The sequence below is a fragment of the Oncorhynchus gorbuscha genome, linkage group LG01, assembly GCF_021184085.1.
Source record: "Oncorhynchus gorbuscha isolate QuinsamMale2020 ecotype Even-year linkage group LG01, OgorEven_v1.0, whole genome shotgun sequence".
In the NCBI taxonomy this organism is placed as follows: domain Eukaryota; kingdom Metazoa; phylum Chordata; class Actinopteri; order Salmoniformes; family Salmonidae; genus Oncorhynchus; species Oncorhynchus gorbuscha.
This window is the reverse complement of record NC_060173.1, coordinates 59,498,523-59,519,983: the sequence shown is the minus strand read 5'-3', so window position 1 is coordinate 59,519,983 and position 21,461 is coordinate 59,498,523. Positions and strand designations below refer to the sequence as shown.

General features: G+C 43.3%; 1 protein-coding gene across 3 annotated transcripts; it reads right to left on the bottom strand.

The window, feature by feature from the left end:
• Positions 1–8,359: 8,359 nt before the first annotated feature.
• cat (catalase) lies at positions 8,360–21,419 on the bottom strand. 3 transcript variants are annotated; one of them, XM_046357756.1, is made up of 11 exons: positions 21,245–21,419; positions 19,011–19,182; positions 15,071–15,181; positions 13,952–14,082; positions 13,230–13,334; positions 12,765–12,890; positions 12,385–12,576; positions 11,186–11,608; positions 10,106–10,213; positions 9,830–9,907; positions 8,360–9,418 (listed from the first exon to the last, which is right to left on the bottom strand). In XM_046357756.1, the coding sequence occupies exons 1-11, from the start codon at positions 21,308–21,310 to the stop codon at positions 9,356–9,358; spliced, it is 1,575 nt and encodes a 524-aa protein (XP_046213712.1). In that variant the 5' UTR covers positions 21,311–21,419; the 3' UTR covers positions 8,360–9,355. The 3 variants fall into 3 exon arrangements, with proteins under 3 accessions (XP_046213712.1, XP_046213707.1, XP_046213718.1); XM_046357751.1 differs by lacking the exon at positions 21,245–21,419 and adding an exon at positions 19,426–20,550; XM_046357762.1 differs by lacking the exon at positions 19,011–19,182 and having other exon boundaries at positions 21,245–21,412.
• Positions 21,420–21,461: the final 42 nt, after the last annotated feature.

Genomic DNA, 21,461 nt, shown 5'->3' with positions numbered 1-21,461 from the left:
TTATCAATGATAATTTGAATGCACAGAAATACAGTGACGAGATCATGAGGCTAATGGTGCATATCTGTATTCCCAGGAGTGAAATCCATAGATTAGGTCCTAATGAATTTATTTCAATTGACTGATTTCCTTATATGAACTCTAACTTCGTAAAGTCTTAGAAATTGTTGCATGTTGTGTTTATATTTTTGTACAGTGTATTAAAGATTCTCTGCACTGTAAACAAATGTAAGCCGCCTATCAATAGGCTACTGCCGCCATCTACTGGCAAATTTTGCATTGCAATTGTGCAGTAATGCAACAACAACAATACATTACATTACATTTAAGTCATTTAGCAGACGCTCAGATTACTTAAGATTGTCGAGTTTGTAGCTGAAAGACGGAGCTAACAGATTTTATTTAGCTTTGTTCCAGATACTGTGTGCAGACCTGGCTCATCTAGTGCCTCACAGAGGTGGATCCATTGAAAATAGGGTGTTGGCCTCCCTGGTGCTGATGGCCAACCAGGAAAGGTTCAGGGGAGTGGCAGACAGCTCATGTTTACAAACATCTTTACCGGGAATGCTGGTTCTGTGCATGATGACAGAGTGTACAAGACCAGCAACCTCAAGGCCCACCTGGTGACCAACCCACTACCCGAGCAATATCATCTGCTCTGGGATTCTATGTACCCCCTGAATGTGCACTTAATTGTCCAATTCAGAAACAATAGCCACCTTGAAGATGAACAAAAGCATTTCAACCAGGTCCACAGTTCGACACATTGAGGGATCACAAAGGAAATACCAGAAGAGGCCACCATTGACCTCATCCCTGACCCTGCCTCAGACCTCCAAAGGGCAGCTGTTTGACAGGCAGCAATGCTGAAGAGGGACATCTACACTCACAGACACATATACCAAACCACACACATGCACCCACCCATCACTGACATCCACCTAGCAAAATTACTATAGTGCATAACCACAATTCATCAATAATTATTATTGGACTAGAGAATACACATGTTTGTGTTTAGCAAAGCCACAGTTCAATGAAAAAGTTTACATTTTAATAAAAAATGTTCAAAAAAACGTGTTATTAACGATTTCAGTTAAACATACAATCAAGGAAAATCTCAGGACAATTATTTATTAGTGAACAATTAAACAATCAATAAATAAAATAGATGTAGACTGCTGTTCTTTGAAATTCTGGAGTGCAGCAGTAGACTGTTTAAGAAAATTGTTCCTCTCAATCTGTGCTTGAAGTGTTTGTTTCTGAGGTGCAATGATATTGTCCAGTTTGGCCTTCTTTTTGGGTTGTGTGCAGGAAGGGCTGTTGGCATGAGGGTTATAAGGTGTTGTAGTAGAGGGTGAGAGGCTGTCAGTATTACTGTAGCGTGCTGTGTGGGGGTTGGGTGTGGAGGTGCTGGTTGAGTGACAGTGTCATTAGTATTGTGTGCTGTATGTTGTGTGAGTGTAGTGATGTTAGGGATGGTGTGACAGTGTGAGTGTTGCGTATGGCAAATGATTATACTGTATAACGACTGTTGGGGTCACAGCAGGATCACCAGAGGACCTCTTCTACGATGGAGTAGAACTCCCACTTCCTTCTCCCTGGCCCCGTCTTCTGATGCCCGTCAAAGATGGCCTTGTACCAGTGTGACACACAATTTGGCATCATGAGTGAACATTAACAACAGTTACAGTACATGACAGCAGTAGCTGCTCTCTCTCTTTCCATGTGTGTGTAAGTAATTTAAATAGTGAGAACAAAATAGCAATAGGAAATAAAAGGAGAAAGGAAATAAAGAGGAGAAAGTCAAAGAGAGGTACTTAGAGACTTTGACAAAATTATAAACTCATAATATCTGAAAATGTGGCTAGCTAGACTCTTACCCGTATACATGGATGAACGCTCCTCCCTCTCTGTCACGGATGCCTCGGTTTCCCTTAGTTTGAAGATGTAATCCGGAGACAGGTGTTTTATATAACAGCCTTCTGCGTGTTCTCTTTTCGACTCCGTCTGCATATTTGCAATCAAATGCCAAAATTTTCTCAATTTCCTGAGATATCATACTCTAATTCCATTGATATCAAAACTCGGTCATCCAGAAAGTGGAGAGCAACACTTATGCAGTTATACTAAGTGATATCGTTCAAAAAAGCCACTGTAGAAAGGATTACCTACACATACTGACCAGCTCATATTATAGACTGAAATGTGCTACATGGCAGACCAAACCGAACTCATCTCTCGGCATTATCCAGCCCTCTCATTAACTCAGGCAATCATGGCTAGCGGGAAGGTTGCTGGCTTTTTCCATGGCTAAACCAACTAGGCTCGTGAATTAACAATTTTATTTGTATTTACAGTTTGTTATTAAGGCACAAGAAAGTTCAAATGTTACAGAAGGCATTTGCCAAAAAAAGCATTTCGATTTTTTTGTTTTAAGTTTACGTTCAAATGTCGCTCCTGTGAAGTAGTGACGAGCGACATACGCCTTGTTTCCTGAGATAAGTCACAAATTAGAACCTAACACTAGTACACATATCCATACATATACAGTGGGGAGAACAAGTATTTGATACACTGCTGATTTTGCAGGTTTTCCTACTTACAAATCATGTAGAGGTCTGTAATTTTTTGCATAGGTACACTTCAACTGTGAGAGACTAAAACAAAAATCCAGAAAAGCACATTGTATGATTTTTAAGTAATACATTTGCATTTTATTGCATGACATAAGTATTTGATACATCAGAAAAGCAGAACTTAATATTTGGTACAGAAACCTTTGTTTGCAATTACAGAGATCATACGTTTCCTGTAGTTCTTGACCAGGTTTGCACACACTGCAGCAGAGATTTTGCTCCTCCATACAGACCTTCTCCAGATCCTTCAGGTTTCGGGGCTGTCGCTGGGCAATACGGATTTTCAGCTCCCTCCAAAGATTTTCTATTGGGTTCAGGTCTTCAGACTGGCTAGGCCACTCCAGAACCTTGAGAGGCTTCTTACGGAGCCACTCATTAGTTGCCCTTGCTGTGTGTTTCGGGTCGTTGTCATGCTGGAAGACCCAGCCACAACCCATCTTCAATGCTCTTACTGAGGGAAGGAGGTAGTTGGCCAAGATCTCGCGATACATGGTCCCATCCATCCTCCCTTCAATACGGTGCAGTCGTCCTGTCCCCTTTGCAGAAAAGCATCCCCAAAGAATGATGGTTCCATCTCCATGCTTCACGGTTGGGATGGTGTTCTTGGGGTCGTACTCATCCTTCTTCTTACTCCAAACACGGCGAGTGGAGTTTAGAACAAAAAGCTCTATTTGTCTCATCAGACCACATGACCTTCTCCCATTCCTCCTCTGGATCATCCAGATGGTCATTGGCAAACTTCAGACGGGCCTGGACATGTGCTGACTTGAGCAGGGGGACCTTGCGTGCGCTGCCATGTAGTTCTGGGCTGATCCCTCACCTTCCTCATGATCATTGATGCCCCACAAGGTGAGATCTTGCATGGAGCCCCAGACCGAGGGTGATTGACCGTCATCTTGAACTTCTTCCATTTTCTAATAATTGCGCCAACAGTTGTTGCCTTCTTACCAAGCTGCTTACCTATTGTCCTGTAGCCCATCCCAGCCTTGTGCAGGTCTGCAATTTTATCCCTGATGTCCTTACACAGCTGTCTGGTCTTGGCCATTGTGGAGACGTTGGAGTCTGTTTAATTGAGTGTGTGGACAGGTCTCTTTTATACAGGTAACAAGTTCAAACAGGTGCAGTTAATATAGGTAATGAGTGGAGAACAGGAGGGCTTCTTAAAGAAAAACAGGTCTGTGAGAGCCGGAATTCGTATTGGTTGGTAGGTGATCAAATACTTATGTCATGCAATAAAATGCAAATTAATTACTTAAAAATCATACAATGTGATTTTCTGGATTTTTGTTTTAGATTCCGTTTGTCACAGTTGAAGTGTACCTATGTTAAAAATTACAGACCTCTACATGCTTTGTAAGTAGGAAAACCTGCAAAATCGGCAGTGTGTCAAATACTTGTTCTCCCCACTGTACATACAGTATGGGGATGAGGTAGATAGATTGGGTTGGCTATTTACAGATGCACTATGTACGTACAGCTGCAGCGATCGGTTAGCTGCTCAGATAGTTGATGTTTAAAGTTGGTGAGGGAAATAAAAGTCTCCAACTTCAGTGATTTTTGAAATTCGTTCCAGTCACTGGCAGCAGAGAACAGGAAGGAAAGGCGGCCAAATTAGGTGTTGGCTTTGGGGATGATCAGTGAGATATACCTGCTGGAACGTGTGCTACGGGTGGGTGTTGTTATCGTGACCAGTGAACTGAGAGCTTTACCTAGCATAGACTAATAGATGACCTGGAGCCAGTGATCTGGCGCCGAATATGGAGTGTTGTATGGCATTGAAGCTCGTTTGGAGGTTAGTTCGCACAGTGTCCAAGGAAGGGCCAGAAGTATACAGAATGGTGTCGTCTGCGTAGAGGTGGATCGGGGAATTGCCCGCAGCAAGAGCGACATCATTGATGTATACAGAGAAAAAAGTCGTCCCGAGAATTTTACCCTGTGGTACCCCATAGAGACTGCCAGAGGTCCGGACAACATGCCCTCCGATTTGACACACTGAACTCTGTCTGCAAAGTAGTTGGTGAACCAGGCGTGTCAATCATTAGAAAAACAAGGTTATTGAGTCTGCCGATAAGAATACGGTGATTGACCGAGGTGAAAGCCTTGGCCAGGTTGATGAAGACGGCTGCACAGTACTGTCTTTTATCGATGGCGGTTTTGATATGGTTTATTACCTTGACAGTGGCTGAGGTGCACCCGTGACCGGCTCGGAAGCCGGATTGCACGGCGGAGAAGGTACGGTGGGATTCGAAATGGTCAGTGATCTGTTTATTAACTTGACGTTCTAAGACTTTAGATAGCCAGGGCAGGATGGATACAGGTCAGTAACAGTTTGGGTCTAGGGTGTCACCCCCTTTGAAGAGGGGGCTGACCACGGCAGTTTTCCAATCCTTAGGGATCTCGGATGATAAGAGAGGTTGAACAGCCAGGTAATAGGGGTCGCAACAATGGCGGCGGATAGTTTTAGAAAGACAGAATCCAGATTGTCTAACCCAGCTGATTTGTACGGGTCCAGGTTTTGCAGCTCTTTCAGAACATCTGCTGTCTGGATTTGGGTGAAGGAGAAGCTGGGAAGGCTTGGGCGAGTAGCTGCGGGGGAGGCGGAGCTGTTGGCCGGGGTTGGAGTAGCCAGGATGAAGGCATGGCCAGCCATTGAGAAATGCTTATTGAAATGTTCGATTATCATGGATTTATAAGTGGTGACCATGTTACCTATCCTCAGTGCAGTGGGCAGCTGGGAGAAGGTGCTCTTGTTCTCCATGGACTTTACAGTGTCCCAAAACTTTTTAGAGTTACAGCTACAGGATGCAAATTTCTGCTTGAAAAAGCTGGCCTTTGCTTTCCCGACTGACTGTGTGTATTGGTTCCTGACTTCCCTGAACAGAGACCACCCATACGTAGAATGTATGCACACATGACTGTAAGTCGCTTTGGATAAAAGCGTCTGCTAAATGGCATATATTATTATTATATATATATATCATATCGTGGGGACTATTCGATGCTATTGCAGTCCGCCACAGGATGTTTTTGTGCTGGTCAAGGGCAGTCAGGTTGAAGGCACAGCGGATGGAGTATTCGTCTGAAGACCTGTCGTGGTGGTGCGCCGTGTCGACTAAGAATCCAAGCCAGATGGCGAAAGAGGTATTGTAGTTGTAGTAATTTAGTTGTTTTCTATCTGGGAGATGCGCCTGGCTCACGGCTAACCGGTGCTGGCTTCGGGGCAGGGGCGTTAGCCACTATAGCCACTCGGTAGCAGCGGTGATCCGGTTCCAAGGCCCAGATCTTACGGCAAGGATTCGGTGGAGTAGTGGATTCTAGCCGTGTTTGGGTGGAGTCTAGGTGAACAACTGAGTAGGCCGGAAGATGGGCCTCAGGGATAGCTTCGGTACTGGGTAACTCGGTGGGTGCTAGATAGCTGTGAAGATCAGGAGAATGGTCCAGGGATTACGGCAGGAATCCGGCGTCGTAGTGGAGAGACAGTCCGTTACTAGTAGGCTGGCGAGTATTATCCAAGCTAAAAAGAAGGATCGGTAAAGACTCTGCGCCCTGCGTGGGTCCTTATCGAGGGCTGAATGACATAACTTAAGAATGTTATCTTCCGCTCGTTATGTCATCAGCCTCGAGATTCTGCAGTTCTGCCGTTTGGTCTCGCCAGCCAGCTGTTTTTCAGAAAAGGGCTGGTACCTGTGCAGAAGGTAAAGACCGCCAGCAGTGGCTAACAATGACTAAATAGCTTTTAGCTAATTAGCTGGTTAGCTTCTGATGGCTAGGTGGTTCTTGCTATAAGGTTTAAAATAAATAAAATAATAGCGGTTCCGTATCACATTGGGTGAGGCAGGTTACCGCCAGGTATAATTGAACTAAAATGGAGAAGAGATTGAAAATAAAATTGAAATATATACAAAAAATACAGAGGACAAACAAAAAACGTTTGCACTGCTACGCCATCTTGGAATATAGATATATAAATATATATATATATATATGTATATAAATAGTCGGTTGACCTCAGATCTCCCCACTGGAAGCCCGATGTAGGGGGATCTAACTTTGCACAGTACTAATGCAAATAAGTAAAATCAGTCACACTATGTAATGCTACTAAATAAACCACAATTCATAATACTGTGAATATATAGTTTCACATAGTGTTGCATTTTTTTATGGTTTGTGCTAAATTGTTAAGTATAATATAAAACCAGTCTGCAACCTACCAAGGTGAATTGGTTTAGTCTTGACTCTTGGTTGAGTGTTGAGGGATGGGTAATGTATCGATGCTCGAATGCCAAATCAACACAAATTTGGTTCTATTTGTCTTTGTTACTTTTTGATAATTTTGAGTCTTGTTTTTGTTTATATTTTAAATGTTATGATTATTAGTGTTGTTCCAAATGTTTAAAAACATGTTTTGGTTTGCCCAGGGAGCCATACAAGCTTGAACCGCCAGTGACCCGCCACAAAATAGCAGGCAGTGAAAGCAAGATAGTGTTTGCTTTACGACGCTCAGTTTGCCACTCATTGTTGAATTTGCGATTTCTGATTTGTGTAATGTTTGTCTAATGGCAATTGAGTACTGATATGTTGTATCTATAATTTCTCTTCATATGACAAGGATTTGCCAGTAGATTGTCAAAGTGATTCACCAGGATGACTTGCTAGCTAAGATTTTGAAAGTATGTTGACACATACGTTTGGTCATGTACTGCATGGCACATCAATAAATGGCAGAATTACATGCAAAACATCTCCTACGTGCGACAAGGGGCCTGTGAAATAAATATGACAATGAAACAAGTTAGGAGAGTTTGTCCTTGGTGACAAACCCTCAACCTTCAGTGCTCTACTTACCTGGTTCAATCAGGATAAATGTTCTTAGCCCCCCTGAGTCAGCCTGTCACTGAACAAGTTCGATCCGAAGGATTCATTGCCATATACATTTACCAACATATCTTTACTAAGCCAAGGCAGGCAAGCTCAAGGAACAAAGTATTAGAAATAATTGTTAAAATATTTTTAAAAACAAGCCGTTCTGATACCATGGCTTGCATGAATTGAGAGATGTTTTGTTTTTGATTAACTGACTAAGTTTAAACAAGTACATTATAAAGCAAAGTATAGGAAATATAAAACAAAGCTTACACATTCACCCACGACTTACACAAAATATGATCAACTGGTTAGCGTGAAGAAAATGCTAGCTACCTATTTACTAGTCAGACAATGTAGGCCTACAGTTAAATTTATGAAAACTAAGTATGAACCTGCTTGGAATGTTTTGTACAGATGAAATAGGTCATTGTCTGTGTTTTGCCCGTAGCTCAGTCTGTTGAGTGTCTTTGCAGTGGTATGCTTACTCTATAGTCATCGTCTTAACTAACCACTGTCCTGTCTGTTTTGTATTTGTAAATAATCTATTGGACCTAGATGGGGGAGGTAGGACTGAATGTCTTGGAATGCTGAGACCTAAGGACAAACCACCATTCACGACTTGAACAGCACCACAGACGACAACCTCGTGAAAATCCTCAATGTATTTACAAAGGACTATGGTTATTCAACACTGTTCCTTTTGTTCCAGCCCAGTAGAAACACTCCTCTACCAACAAATCAAGGGCTCGATGAGTAGAATCAGCTGGAGTCCTGCGTTAGAACTAAAAAGTGTGCATACCCTGAAGTTAAGATAGGACTACTTTAAACCAGACACACTAAAACCACACATATAGCATTGCCGTTGGATATATTAGCATAAATTGAAAGATCAAGCACTCAATAATGCATCTTATTTTGTGGTTCAAAGTTCACAATTGCATATTAATATCACAAATCACTTCAGACAGGCGATATGATGGGGAATGCTACCTAGCACAGAAACACTAACAGCCCAGGGCTCAGCTGGAACATAGAAAACGTTTAGGGAGATTTGTGAGAATGGATAAGGACTAAGATTTCTCCTCAGTAAACAGTAGTGGTTCTTGTTTCCCCAGCCCTAATTCAACCCATTTTGTACATGAGATTATTCATAAAAGTCATTGCAAACCCTTTATAATGCCATGGTGACTATGGATACGTTTCTAACCAAAAAGGCACTGCTGTGTTGGTTTGGCTGCGAGGACGATGACTTAAACATTCTTTCATGACTCAATCACAGTCACTCTCACCGATTGATGGCCGGCAACTATTTCTAATATAAACAAGGGAAATGGTGTAGGCCTTAACACAGGAACACTTTTGAAGAGAACTTAAGTTTAAACTGCAAAATAATTATGAATCTCATTCAAAAACATTGGTGTTTTTTTTAAACTAGGATAAATGTCATTTTTTGCATATAGGCTAACAGATACCTCTATTAAGCTAACTATCAGGGCTTCGATGAAACACGGACACACAAACGATACATAATTGGGAAGAGATGGGTCACTATACTGAAAATGGCATGAACATTTCAGACAGCAGACCTGTATATTTGACAGATGTAGTTTGGGGACAGCTCTTCTCCCATAGGGCTGCAGTCTGACTACATACATTTCTGTGTGAACTTTGGCAAAATGGACAGGAAACACATTAGAACAATGTTGTAAGCAGCCTGAGGAATATTAAAATATGATAATTTCCCATTTCATTAGCTATCGCATTCACGGACGGTTAGAAGTAGGATCTTGGATAGAAGGCTGGTAAGCGCAAAAGGTGGAACTGCCCCCCAGGTGGAAGTTAAGGCATCACATCTTGGAGGAGGCAGTGATGGCAGCTGCACCTCCACGGGTATACACTCTCACAGCGTCCTGTAAGAGTGGGAGGAGACAAGGAGATTTGAGGCTATTAAAAAAACACAATCTTGTCAAACACAATCTTGTTTACGAGGGGTCCCGAGAGAAACAGTCACATACTAAATAGAAAGGAATAAGAAAAAAGTACAAACTAAAAGTTCTACCTAAATACAATGTGTACGAAACTATTTAGTTAATGCAAATTGATGTTCATGAAGGATCTACAATATACTTAAAACTGCTCACGTAAATAATGCGACAACACTTTGATCTTTATTTTTCTCCAAATATTTCCTGAATTATTCCTATTCACCTGCAACAAGCCAACTCAGATGTGCGAGTGCTTTTCCTACTTTGACTATACTGCATCATTCATGGGTGACGACATGCAATTTCGTGTCTGTTGACAGCAACAAATGAACTTACCTTCTTGGGCTCAGCATTGTTGAGTAGGACCTGGACCCCGTTTCCATAGTCTGCATGCACAGACATCAGGTTCTGAACCTGGAAAAACGGAGTGAGAGCAGAGAGAGAGAGGGTCCGAACAGTGTCGTTAGTGATGGCACTATACATTATATTGCAAAGATGGCCTTTGTGGTAGTGAGGAAGATGATCCCAACTATATAACAGCCATAATTGTTGATACTAATGATGATGAAAGTGATGACTTAGACAATCTTAATGATGGTGATGACAACACACCCAGCGTTTCTGGATGAAGACTTGGGCTCCCTTCAGGGCACCAGCCATATTCTGACAAAGCCTCTGGCGCTCCTCCTCGTTCAGCACCTTAGTGAAGAAGGTACGCACCTGCAATACATATACACAAAGGGTCAGGGCCCTGGTCTCATACATCAATCAGCATTAAGAAACAATCAATTAAATATGTATTTCATAATTTGTAATCATAAAGCATTTAATATGTATTGTAAGTCGCTCTGGATAAGAGCGTCTGCTAAATGACTTAAATGTAAATGTATAATAACAACGATTTCTTTATAGGGTGTATCATTATTGGCCCTGCCAGTGTAGTGCACACAGCTCTGTGTGTAGTAAATTAACCTCAAGTCACATCAGCACAACCCCCTTTACCGGACAGGGAAGACATAAATGCTGGGGTTAGTGGAAAAGTATGTTGTCGTTTTCCCTTGAAGCCGAGCTAACGATTCCGGATCACCGGCTTTAAATCAGACTGATCCCACCAAGATCTGTCCTCTACAGCAGAAGCTAGCATTCCTCGTTCTGACGTGCACCACCCGGCATCAGTGCAAATCTCTTGAGTCTCTCGTCTCCCCCTTTGACAGTAACTAATGCATTGATACATTGGCATTAAGTGTAATGTGTAACTCTTTAGGTTGACATTCAGTAACTTCATGTTAGAACTGAACCACAACTGTCATTTTAAAATGTCTCACTGCACAACTCAGTCATTACTTTTTAGCAGTATGCGCCCGCATGACCTGTTAAGTACAAGCTTGATTGTGTAAAGGTAGCTCTATCCACAATTAGAGTATTGTTCTCTAGCAATTTGATAAACAAATTATTGAATTTACCCTGTGACCATTGATTCATGTATTGATTTTTATTATTACATTTGTAGTTCAATGATTACTATTATTCTCAGTTCTGTCTTAAGTGTGTTATTGCTAAGATAACTTATGAGTCAGATATTCTTAAAATACAATGTTTGTCCAATAATCAACTGGTGCCATTCATAAAATATATTAATTCATAAAGTTTAGTAATAACTTAACCAATATTCCCAACATACGGGTTCTCTACCTGTGTGACGTTATCGTCGTCAGTGCTGTTGTAGCGGCCCACATCTGGGGACACCTTAAACCTGGTCTCCACGTACTGGGGTTGGGTCTCTGGAGCACTGAAGCTGTTGGGGAAGTAGTTGGGAGCGCCAGCCTGGTTGTCCAACATGCACATGGGCCCGTCTCGCTGGTAATTGGCCACACGGGTCCTGAAGGGGCAGTTGACGGGCAGCTGCAGGTAGTTGGCGCCCAGCCGGTGCCGGTGTGTGTCTGGGTAGGAGAACAGACGCCCCTGCAGCATCTTGTCAGGGCTGGGCTCGATGCCTGGGGGCATGTTGCTGGGGTCAAAGGCGAGCTGCTCGATCTCAGCAAAGTAGTTGGCAGGGTTTCTGTTGAGCACCAACCTCCCCACAGGAATGAGGGGGTACTCCTCGTGAGACCACACCTAAGGAGTAAGAGAGAAGTGTAGCTACCTCGCATGCCAACCAAGGTACATGGACGTGCAAACGAATTCCATGAACACGTAGGCTTGCATGACCCCCTAAAATGTATTATTTTCACCTAATAATTACCCTGACTAAATAACAGCTGAGAATCAGTTGCCAATCATACTAATGCTCACAGATGCTATGACACCGTAACAGATATCAGACCACTGTCAGATCTTTCAGTGTTTATGTTGAGGAAGTCCCCCCTCTTGTGGAAAAGCCAGAGTACTGCCAATGTCTGGATATTCTGGGAATGTGTTTTTGTGGCAGGTTTAAATGGCTCAGTAAGTACAAAGACATCAGGTAGTGCCGTCAAATTCTTTCAAAACCAAGGGAACATATTGATCAATGTTATGGAATGCACCTACTATAAAGAGAGTGGTTCCCACATAACTTATGATAAATATAGCTGCAATATCTCATTTTTGGGGCGACCCGACCAAATTCACATAGAAATTGAGTTCTAAATTGTTCTTTCTCATTGAAAGTAAGTCTAAGAAGTGGTAGATCTGTTCTATATGCGCTACTTCTATGATGCCCGTTCTCGCGTACTTCCTTTTGGTTTAGTACACCAGCTTCAAACACCTGAAAATACAATATCTTTGGTTATGGAAAATATATATCACAGTGGTTTAGATGGTACAATGATTCTCTACACAATGACTAATTGCTTTGTCAAACTTAAATTAGGCAAATGGGGGAGAGATTACTGCTTATTGCATCTCTAAGGTACCTTGGTCAGGTCAAAGGGGTTCCACTGGAACTTCTCTGCCTGCTCAAAGGTCATGACCTGGATGTAAAAGGACCAGGAGGGGAAGTTGCCATTGGCGATGGAGGTGTAAAGGTCTCGGATGGCGTAGTCCGGGTCGGTGGAAGCCAGGTGCTCGGCATCCTCAGGTTTCATGTTCTTGATGCCCTGGTCGGTCTGTGATGTGAAGGTTGCTATGGGTTACTATGAATCCTGTCCCAATTTCTCCAACTACGTTTCCTTCTTTCCCACCATTACCCTCTTGTATCCTTCAGGTAATTAGGTATAGTGGACTCCTCTATCCATTTAAGTGTAGGGCATTTCACTAGTCCTGTACACTACATTATTTTTAATTGTGCTTTGACCTTGTAGTGGAACTTGCAGTAGACAGGCTGACCCTCGGCGTTGACCAGCTTGAAGGTGTGGGAGCCGTAGCCGTTCATGTGGCGGAAGCCGTCAGGCAGACCACGGTCACTGAACAGGAAGGACACCTTCACAAAGACGAGAACAAATAGAAGACCAGGAACAAAGACACACACATTCAGTCATTAGCAACTGAGGTATTGTAAGAAAATAAGATCTAGAAAAACGTAAGTCTATAAGGATGATGTAATAATCTGATCAGGAAAGGGATGCATTCGCAGCACCCACCATTCCTAGACATAATGGCATAGCTATGAAGTTGTTAATGGCATGTTGTTACTCAAATGTGGCTTAGTGTAGGGTGAAATCAGAAAATACAATGTCAGAAAACCTTTCCATCGATCTATCGTGTGCGTGTGCATGTAAAGGTCTGGTTGCAGGTAGAGAGGAGCAACTATGATGAGCACCTGATGCATACACTCAGGCCGCAGGCTCCAGAAGTCCCACACCATGTCTGGGTCCTTTAGGTGAGTCTGGGGGTTGCGCTTCTGAGAGTGGATAAAGGATGGGAACTGCACAGACAAAGGGATATCAGAGAGATGCGGTAATTGTACATATCATACGGGGAAATTAACTGATGTATAGCACCATAACACATAATATCCACCCATACACACAAAACATCTTGGTCTCACTTACACACACACCACCCTGAATCTTGGCCAGCCGCACAGCCACGCACACTACACCCTGAACCTTGGCCACGGTAACACACACTACACCCTGAACTTTCGCCACGGTAACACACACACACACACACACACACACTACACCCTGAACCTTGGCCACGGTAACACACACACACACACACACTGACCCTTGGCCACGGTAACACACACACACACACTACACCCTGAACCTTGGCCACGGTAACACACACACACACTACACCTTGAACCTTGTCCACGGTAACACACACACACACACTACACCCTGAACCTTGGCCACGGTAACACACACACACTACACCCTGAACCTTGGCCACAGTAACACACACACTACACCCTGAACCTTGGCCACAGTAACACACACACTACACGCTGAACCTTGGCCACGGTAACACACACTACACCCTGAACCTTGGCTGGGCACACAGGCTCAATCTTGACTCACACGTGCCTGGACTCACCAGCATAGCGTCCCTGATAAAGAATATGGGGGTGTTGTTGCCAGTAAGGTCCCAGTTGCCCTCGTCAGTGTAGAACTTGACTGCAAAACCACGTGGGTCTCTCACTGTGTCGGCTGAGCCCGATTCCCCAGCTACATGCATTAGATACAAAATATATGACAATTAGAAAAATCAGTTTAAACAAGACATTATTTACAGACGGGGAAAAAATGACATTGTCTATTTTCTGGAATTTATTCAATAATGTATTGAAGAAACATCACCGTCCTTTTGGATGTTGTAATTGCTCGAGTAATTTACATTTTGCCTTTATTTTGTATCATTTCAAAAACGCAAGAAATGCCAAACATTGCTGAAAAAGCTAGAGTCAAGTCAATTCAATAGAAAAGAGATTCCAGGGAACTTTAGGTGGGTTCAGGGAGCCTATATGTTTCTAGGACATGTAGGCTAACTGTATCAAAGTATTCATCCACATTGTTCACGGAGTTTGCCTTTTCTTTGGACTCCCAGCTAATTTAATTCCTGTAAAGAGCTGTTTTCCCACTGAGGCTATGGGTCAGGGTTAGTGATGGACACTTGCACATCAAGGTTACTACACCACGGACCGCTCGTCACTTGACAGCATCAATCATGTAGACAACACCATTTTCTCATGGGGCTCTTGCACAAGCTGTTTGTATAGCTCTGGCAGGAGACAACTGTCCAGGCATCCGCTATGCACGTTACTAGAGCTGTTATAAGAGTGTTATTTGGTCAAATTAGGAATTTTCTATTCGTCAGAAGTTAACATGAACTCGGTCTAGGATTCTTCTGATATCGGCAAACATTGCTTTTGCAGACAATCATAACCAGAGGCAATGACTAAAAGCATCATAAACAACCTAATATTGGAAGCAAATACATACTACATGATACAGTTCTTCTTTACACATGTTCTTGAGGAGACAAGTAAACGTGTTTGTAGCAGTTTTATGGAAAAGCCGGAGGGAGCAACCGCAATACAATTTTACTTTGTAAGTTTTGATTAAATACCAGGAAAGTGTGGGATAATTTTTAATAAAATAAAATAAATGTAATGTAGACTAATGTAACCAGTAGGAAAGTGGTGGTGCGTCTTACCCACGGTGGAGAAGCGGACGGCGATAGGTGTGGTCTTTCCCACATGCTCAAACACCTTGGCCTTGCAGTAGCGAGAGATGTCATGTGTCACCTCAAAGTACCCGAACGCTCCTGTTGAGGGAGAGGCAGTACATGGTCAGTTACCGTTGTATTTTGTGTTAGCTCGTTAGATATATATACATTTTTGTTCCCTTATCGAAGTTGCCAAAAAAGTTTTGTCATTGAAACCAGACGCCAGTCTCTGCTGTTGCCAAGGGTTGTTTTCCGCGACTAGAGATGGCACAGCTAGTTAGGCTAATGTAAAGGATCACTCCTAATTGAAAACCAATGTATCTTTACGGTCATTGTAGGCAGTGCAAAGCAAAGTTACTTGTGTAACCCTGGTTCTCTGATAATATGAGAATGATGTATCACTATGGAGATTCGCCAGGATCACCAACTCTAGGAAGGACCTACTGTATCAAAAGCATATGCTGGAGACACAGGTAGAGTGGCAAATGAGGTGAGCCCCTCACTTCCTTATAATAAGGTGCTCTCTCATTCTCTGGTCCTTCTCAAGCATGCTTCTCTTCCTCGCGCCCTTGCCAGCAAGGGAATGCGGTGATACATCTCACCGCATTATCAGAGAACCGGGTTTACGAAAGTTACCTTAAGTTCTATCAAATACTTGTTTCGATGTATCATGATGGGGATATGGCCAACTCCTGTTTCGCAAAACATTCTCTGAAGCCTCAATAGATAGTCCAAACATTAGCAACTTCAAGAGGCTCCGAAACTGAGAGAGTAGAAATCAAGAAAGTGCAGAAACAACCAGTCGGGAAAAACCTTGTTACAAAGTGAGGGGAAGCCCAATCCGTGTCTCAAAAACGAGCACCAAAGATATAAACTCCAAGGCTGTCAATCTCACCATTATAAAACAATATAATGTTGCCCAATGAGGGAAGAACATAACACCCTTGCCTGAGTTCTCGTTCAGTCCACGTAGATGTGCAACGAGCATACGCCCTACTGAGGAAGGCGACAGGTGAAAAGCCATAGGCCCCAAGGTGCAACAGTAAGAAAATGTCGACATTGGCCAAAGGATGGGGTTAGGTACATTAATCTGAAAAACCACACACTCGCTTACGGGTGCCAAGGGTTGTAGCAAAGCGAAAGATGAAGAAATATATTACAGCTCCACGCTGCTATGAAAATATCTTAAGCACAATAGACATGTCCCAGGACTCGCTAAAGGCTTAGCGACTGGGCATAAGTGACGTGCCCCCCCCCCCCAAAGAAAATCAACATAATAGGGATGGATAAACGGCAATACTGTCAGGGCCTTGGCAGGCCAAGAAAGCGGCTAGGGGACCTTAACAAAGAGAACCTTTTTCTCTGTCCAACAAGTCCTGCCAGGAGCATAGGAGCATGGAAAACAGAGTAGGAAGGAACAGTTGGTTTAGTCATTCCACTTCTCCAAGAAAAACAACCCCGAGCGTGCATGAGGAGGCTGGCACTCTCTTCCAAGATCCGAGGGCCTGTCTTTTATTTATTTTTACTTAGCACAGTATTCCCTAATGCTGGGAAGTAGAACAGCTATGTAACTGGTATGTCTTGGCCCTGTTTCAATGGAGGGTTGTCAAGAGCGAAGATATCCCCAGCCTCTTGCTCCCAACTGATGGGGATGTCTGGTTATCTGAACCAATTGCAGTGAAAAGAAACTGTATAAATAAATGAATAAATAAAGACAGAATGTACCATATCATTATCTGAGGCTCTGATGTCTGGCGAGTGCGCCGTCCTCGCTCAGCCCCTTCTCCCACCAGAGCTAGGCTTATGGTATAACCACAGCCTTAAATTGCACTATGGGAGGCACAGATGTTTTAGTTTAATCACACAGATCTCCTCTCCGGCATCTGGATCGAGGGTGTCTGAGTCCAGTTGTTTCCCAACCACCTCCATTAGATCAGCATGATAAGCCAACAATATATATATATATTTTTTTTAAAGGTCACATTGATGGCCAATTTGTTGGGCCAAGTACGTTTACTGAAAAAATTTGAGGCAGTAAAGTGGACCATCTTTCTAGCGAGTGAGGTGCCATTGTCGTTAGTAACCCGGCGCGAGGGACTAAGGTGCTAAGCCAGAGACGGCGCCACCGTGGGAGCGTAACCAAACCTAAATTCCTCCATATTGTGCATGTTCAGGCTTTGGGTGCCCCTAGAATCTTGCTAGTGAGGGGTTTGTCCTATGAGCTCTTAGCTTCCCTGAGGCATGCGAGTACCACCGAGAATTGCTTTACCGCGGCTGAATGACACCGGTCTCTTCTCGTTGTATAGGTCCCTTAACGGGCACGGAGGATCCCAAACTCCAATGGAGACCATGAGGGGAATGGGTTCGAGGATATCCATGATCTCGCTAGGTTGCGGGAAGCTGAGCTTCAGCTTTCGCTGTTGGCTTGGAGGCGAAAGGGGCTATCGAGATAGATGCTTGTTTAAACCTCAGACCTGCCTCAGTCAGCAATGCTCACAGGACTCAGGGTCGTAAAGTGGGCATGTTCCTTTCCCAGGAAATTGATGCATAGGTGGATATCCTTCCCAGCAATCATGGAATCGCAAGTGGAAGAACGTGGGGGTCCGACTGCTGGGCTAGGCTCGTCCTGGGATACCAAAGGCCATTGTGAGGAACAAGGCTTGCTTGGAGGAAAAAGCAACACCAGTTGTAAGAAGAACGAGTAGACTGCGTAGGCTAGCTAGTTAGAAGCCTTGCAGCTGGTGGCTAACAAACGGTTTCTTGTGTAAACAGTGTTACGAGCTAGATTAGTTAGAAGCCTTGCGGCTTTCTCGTTATAAGGACGTGAGGGATCTCACCTCCTTCGCCACTACCTCCTTGTCTGCAACAGAAGCTTCTGACAGGTCCTTCCAATAGTTGGTGATCCTGGCGAATCCCCATAGTGATACATCAAAACGAGAGAACCACTGAACTTGTCATTAGACAAAATGAGGTGAGGTTATATTCAACTTCACAAACAAATGTGCTGCCTTCACCATGTTGTGTACACATCCCTTGGAAGATTAGTGCGTAAACATCTGCAAATAAAGCCATACATGTGGTGCACTTTACCCCTCGTGTAGTGGGTCAACAGATTGTCACATGATCATGGTCTTTATAATATTAGACTGGAGAGCCGTTTACAGTTGGCTTTTTGGCGTAGGCCCACAATTGATAACTAGATGTCTAGGACAGGGTAGTGTTTCTCCAACCAATACGTGAAGCTCCACTATTAAGTAAAACATCTGGTGGTGTTTGACTGCCTCTCCAGCTCTGTCATTTCTGCTTGTCTAAACAGTTTGACACATATACTGAACAAAAACATAAACGCAACATCTAATGTCTTGGTCCCATGTTTATTGAGCGCAGAAAGAAAAGACCCAAAATTTTCCACACACACAAAATGCAATTTTTTTTGCCACACAATTGTTTACATCCCTGTTAGTAAGCATTTCTCCTTTGCCAAGATAATCCATCCACTTGACAGGTTTGGCATATCAAGAAGCTGATTAAACAGCATGATCATTACACAGGTGCACCTTGTGCTAGGGACAATAAAAGGCCACTAACGTGCAGTTGTCACAATTGGCATGCTGACAAGACGAATGCCCACCACAGCTGTTGCCAGAGAATTGACTTATTTTCTCTACCAACATCATTTTAGAGAATTTGGCAGTATATCCAACCGTCCTCACAACCGCAGACCATGTGTATAGCATATCTGTATTCCCTGTCATGTGAAATCCATAGATTAGGGCAGAATTCATTTTTTTTCAATTTACTTACGTTAATTATAACTAAGTAAAATCTTTGAAATTGCTGCATGTGCGTTTATATTTTTGTTCAGTATATATGGCATTAATGCCAATCAGTGCCTGTCTTAAATTCATTGGTAGTGCTGGACACCCACCGCCTCCCTTGGCGTGCACCACCCTCTCTGGGATGCGCTCACGGTCGAAGTGTGACATCTCATCTATGAATGGGGTGTCCTGCACCAGGAGGGGCCCCTGGGGACCTGTGGTCATTATATTCAGCTTGTCCCCTACCGGGTGACCAGCCCCTGTGGTCAGGGTGTCTGGCCTCTGAAGGGAAAGCAATGGAATAGACATTATACATAGCGAAGACATTGAATGATCAAATGCTTTTTATTTTTTACCTTTATTTAACTAGGCAAGTCAGTTAATTAACAACTAATTATTATTTGCAATCACGGCCTCATTGCTTCATTCATGTTATTTATTGTTACAATTCAATATTGGCCAATTCAGATTTAAGAAATGTATGCCTTTCCTAAGCACTTCTCAATAGTTGGTATTCAGATTTACCTTATGCAGGTGCGTAACGGGCTTTGCAGGCATGGTTCCCCTTGCACGCTCGGGAATACATTTATACCCCTTTTTCATCATTACGAACTTGTCTTATCGCTGCAACTCCCCAACAATTGGGCTTTCAGTACATGTATATAAAGCCATTTGAATTTTAGCGACAGACTGAGTAAACACCCAGCTGGCACAGTCGATCTGGGCCGATTCCGGCTGAGAGTCGGGGCACTCAGCTGAGAGTCAAACTCGGCCGGCGTCATGTGGGCCGAGTCAGGGCCGCCTTCAACAGTATTTACTTATGGCTACGATGCGGGGAATGAGCTCGGGCCGATTCAGGTGTGAGTTATCTGTCCCAAATGTATTACTTGGGGCTCGGGCAGATTGGGGCTACTCTATGGCAGATGATTACACGGGCTGCTTTTTAATAGTTAACATTTCATTATTTATTTTTCTGTGATCAAAAAATATAATTAATATTTAAATAATTCTTTAAGAGTCCTGTGTAGTATTTTGATACTTTTTCAAGTCAATTAATAAGCATTAAAACGTTTGTGTAAGGAACTCTCCGAGTTCGCAAGTTTTGAGGAAGCGTGCCATCGGCATGCCGACATAGACCTACACATTTATTTACATTTGCATCGGGCCGCTTCTGGTAAGAATGCCGATCAAAAAAATTCGGCTGAATACTGGTCGACTGAAACGGGCCGACTCTGGGCAGTCATTCATTTTGATTCCGGACCGATTCAATCAGTTCCGGCCTCCAGAAGAGGCCCGCTCCTGGGCCGATTCCCAATTTATAGCTGGGTATATGGCGAATGAAAGAAAGCCATGTGTTTACTTGGTCTCATCACAGACAACTTTAGCATTTTAGCTAACTTGAAACTTCTTATTAATTTATATCTACTTGTCATACGAAATGGGTGATTGACATCCACAAATTAATGCATACCATAACAAAGATAACATATCATAGAGGAAGGCCTTACAAATGGTCAGACTCCAGTCACCCTAGTCATAGACTGTTCTCTCTGCTACCTGGCGGCAAGCGGTAACGGAGCGCAAAATCTAGGTCCAATTGGCTTCTAAACAGCTTCTGCCCCCAAGCCATAAGACTTGAACATCTAGTCAAATGAGACTCTTGAACATCTAGTCAAATGGCTACCCAGACTATTTGCAGTGCCCCCCCCCCCTCACACCACTGTTAACTCACTGTTGTCATCTATGCATAGTCACTTTAATAACTCTACATGCACATACTATCTCAAGTAACCGGTGCCCCCGCACATTGACTCTGTATCAGTACCCACCTGTATATAGTCTAGCTATTGTTATTTTACTGTACCTACACCTGTTGTATTCGACGCATGTGACTAATACAATGTGATACTAAACGAGTTGCTGACGCCGCGCTTTCCTGATCGTGGCATAGCCGCGTTCCGCCGAGAGAGAAGGTCATGAACGTCTAATCAGAGCATTGTGGCTAGAAGTATTCTATTCCAAAAAAAACAAATGCAAGAGCTCAACCTGCAAGTGCTAAGCGGACGTTAGCTAACAGCAGCCATCTAACAATTCCTGACCCCCTCCCGAAATACACAACCAGAAATGAATTACAATTCTAACACAAATGTGACTTTGTACGAAATGTTGTGGAATTGTATAGTGCCAGGGTTCTTAAATGATAGTAAATGTGCTAACTGTCGAGCCAGGAGACACGAATAGGACCCTGGACGACCTCTCACCCATTTCACAACAAACTCCCCTTGCGTCAACTGCGCAACATCACCGTCGCGTCTATATACATGAATCATCGAAATGGACAAACCTGAGCGCTTCGGCCCTCTTTCCATAGCTTCATTTGATCGGTTGCTTTCCCTCTATAATCAGCCATCGTGAAGGCAAAACTTTAAACCACAAATGCGTGAAAAATGGATATGCTTGCCAGCTAAATAACAGAGTTGATGTACTTTGTACGGCTTGGCTCCTCCTCCTTGGCTAACGGGTATTCATTCCGTCGATTCAGTTGCGAAACGTTTCTTAAA